At 45.5% G+C, this 2,711-nt stretch overlaps 1 protein-coding gene across 1 annotated transcript; it reads right to left on the bottom strand.

Moving 5' to 3' along the window:
* Positions 1–345: 345 nt before the first annotated feature.
* Positions 346–2,277, bottom strand: LOC138869433 (uncharacterized). Its single transcript, XM_070147051.1, has 3 exons — positions 2,142–2,277; positions 1,049–1,380; positions 346–684 (listed from the first exon to the last, which is right to left on the bottom strand). Exons 1-3 carry the CDS (start codon positions 2,275–2,277, stop codon positions 346–348), a joined length of 807 nt encoding a protein of 268 aa, XP_070003152.1.
* Between the last annotated feature and the right edge of the window lie 434 nt (positions 2,278–2,711).

Raw genomic sequence — 2,711 nt, 5'->3', positions numbered from 1 at the left:
CCGCCGCGGTCGACCGCGGTCCTACCGCGGCCGCGGTGAGTTCAGCAATTTGAGGCAGAAAGTTCTCGTCTTATCACAGTCCCACTGCGGTTGCGATGGGTCGAGCAAATTAGAGGCAGACTACTCGTCGTTGACCGCGGTCGCGGTGCGAGGATATTTTTTTTAATTTTTATTTTTATTTTTTTATAGGAAGTTACAGAAGAAAACAAAAACAACAACATTCATGGGTTGCCTCCCACGCAGCGCCTGATTTAACGTCGCGGCACGATGTAGATAGGCGCATTTACGGTTCGCTCGACCTTTGAGGTTCCGTCAGGTGGATCTCTGTCACTTCTTTTGGTTCATTCATGCCACATATAGCTTCAATCTCTGCCCATTGACTCTAAACGTATGAGAGTCTTTCTCTGAGGCAATCTCTACAACCCCTGAAGGGAATACTTCAACCACTCGAAATGGACCAGACCATCGTGACTTGAGCTTACCCGGGAATAACCTTAGTCTTGAGTTATAGAGCAATACCTTGTCCCCGGGGTTGAAATGTCGCTCAACAATGTTCTGGTCGTGCAACCTCTTCATTCTTTCCTTGTACAACCTTGTGCTATCAAAATCCAGATATCGGAACTCGTCAAGCTCATGCAATTCAGTGATTCTCGTTGTGCCCGCAACCTCAATGTCCAGGTTCAGCTATTTCAGTGCCCACCAAGCTTTATGTTCAAGTTCCACTGGTAAGTGACAGGCCTTCCCGAACACCAACTTTTATGGTGACATACCAATTGGTGTTTTAAATGCAGTTCTATAAGCCCAGAGTGCATCATCTAGCTTTTTCGCCCAATCAGTTCTTGTGACATTTACAGTCTTGGTCAATACACTCTTTATATTTCTATTAGACATTTCCACTTGTCCACTGGTCTGAGGGTGATAAGGTGTTGCCACCTTGTGGCGCACATCATACTTTTCTAGCAACTTCTCGAAGGCTCGATTACAGAAGTGGGTGCCTCCGTCATTGTTAATAGCTCTTGAGGTCCCAAAATGGGTGAATATGCCCCACCATCACTCTTGCATCATTAGTGGGCAATGCTGCAGCTTCTACCCATTTGGACACGTAATCTACAGCAACAAGTATGCACTTATTGCCAAAAGAGCTGACGAAGGGTCCCATGAAGTCAATCCCCCAGACACCAAACACTTCCACCTCTTGAATCGGGTTCATGGGCATCTCATGGAGACGGGAAATGTTCCCGGTTTGCTGACATTCATTGCAGCCCTTCACCCATTGATGTGCATCTTTAAACACTATTGGCCAAAAGAAACCGGCCTCTAGCACTTTGTGGCTGTCCTGACTCCTCCAAAATGCCCTCCATACGCCGATCCGTGGCATGCCTGCAAAACAGAAGATTGTTCTATCTTGGGGACACACCTCCAGATCATATTGTCAACACATATTCGAAACAGATAAGGTTCATCCATCTAACACATGCGGCAGTCACGATAAAACTTTTTCTTTTGTACAGATGAAAGGTCATAGGGAACTATACCGCTTGCCAGGTAGTTTGCAAAGTCTGCATACCATGGCACTTCCTCAAGACTTTTAGCGAGCAGTTGCTCGTCTGGAAAGGTTTCCAAAATATTCTCAAACTCAACTGAGTTTTCAGCTCCCTCAAGTCGTGATAGATGGTTAGCGACTTGGTTTTCTGTGCCCGTACGGTCACTAATTTAGAGGTCGAACCCTTGTAGTAACAACACCCAACGAATCAGGCGCAGTTTAGACTCCTTCTTCTCAATCAAGTACTTGAGAGTTGCATGATTAGTGTATACAATTACCTTAGAGACAATCAAGTATGATATGAACATGTCAAAAGCAAACACCACAGCCAACATCTCCTTCTCAGTCACAGTGTAGTTCAGCTAGGCTCCACTCAGCATTCTACTGGCATAGTAGATTGGATGCATTAGCTTGTCTTTCTACTATCCCAGCACTGCCCCCACTGTGTAGTTACTGGCATTGCACATGAGTTCGAATGGTTGCTCCTAGTTGGGGGCAATAATGATGGGTGCTATGACTAGCCTCTTTTTCAACTCCTCGAATGCTACCCTACAATCATCAGAAAATAAAAAAGGGTGATCTTTTTCTAACAACTTACAGAGAGGGTTGGCAATTTTTGAGAAGTCTCTTATGAATCTCCGGTAGAAACCGTCATGCCCGAGGAAGCCCCTGATTGCCTTGACTGAAGTTGGAGGTGGAAGCTTTGCTATCACGTCAACTTTAGCGCGATCCATCTCGATTCCTTTACTTGATACCTAGTGTCCCAAGACTATACCCTCTTGTACCATGAAATGGAACTTCTCCCAATTAAGAACCAGGTTTGTCTCAATACACCGTTTTAGCACACGATTCAGGTTTATAAGGCACTCATCGAATGAGTTTCCCACCACTGAGAAATCATCCATGAATACCTCCATTATGTCTTTTACCATGTCAGTGAATATGGCCATCATGCACCTTTGGAATGTGGCGGGTGCATAGCATAGGCCAGAGGGCATCCTCCGAAAAGCATAAATGCCATATGGGCAAGTGAAGGAGGTCTTCTCTCTGTCCTCTGGTGCAATGGAGATTTGATTGTACCCTGAGTACCGATCCAGAAAACAGAAGTGAGACCTCCCTGCCAATCTGTCTAGCATCTGATGAATGAAGGGAAGTGGGAAGTGGTCTT

Source organism: Nicotiana sylvestris, chromosome 5 (genome assembly GCF_000393655.2).
Source record: "Nicotiana sylvestris chromosome 5, ASM39365v2, whole genome shotgun sequence".
NCBI classification, from domain to species: domain Eukaryota; kingdom Viridiplantae; phylum Streptophyta; class Magnoliopsida; order Solanales; family Solanaceae; genus Nicotiana; species Nicotiana sylvestris.
Note: the sequence above shows the minus strand (reverse complement) of the source record. Positions and strands in the feature narration are given on the sequence as shown.

Bases quoted from the DNA above. Each gene is read 5' to 3' on its own strand.
- LOC138869433 (XM_070147051.1), bottom strand. From the start codon at position 2,277: ATGGATCGCGCTAAAGTTGACGTGATAGCAAAGCTTCCACCTCCAACT. The intron at 1,381-2,141 runs GTAAGTTGTTAG...TCTGTTTTGCAG, and splicing joins AAAAATTGCCAACCCTCTCT to GCATGCCACGGATCGGCGTA. The intron at 685-1,048 runs GTGGGGCATATT...GCACTGAAATAG, and splicing joins CTAATGATGCAAGAGTGATG to CTGAACCTGGACATTGAGGT.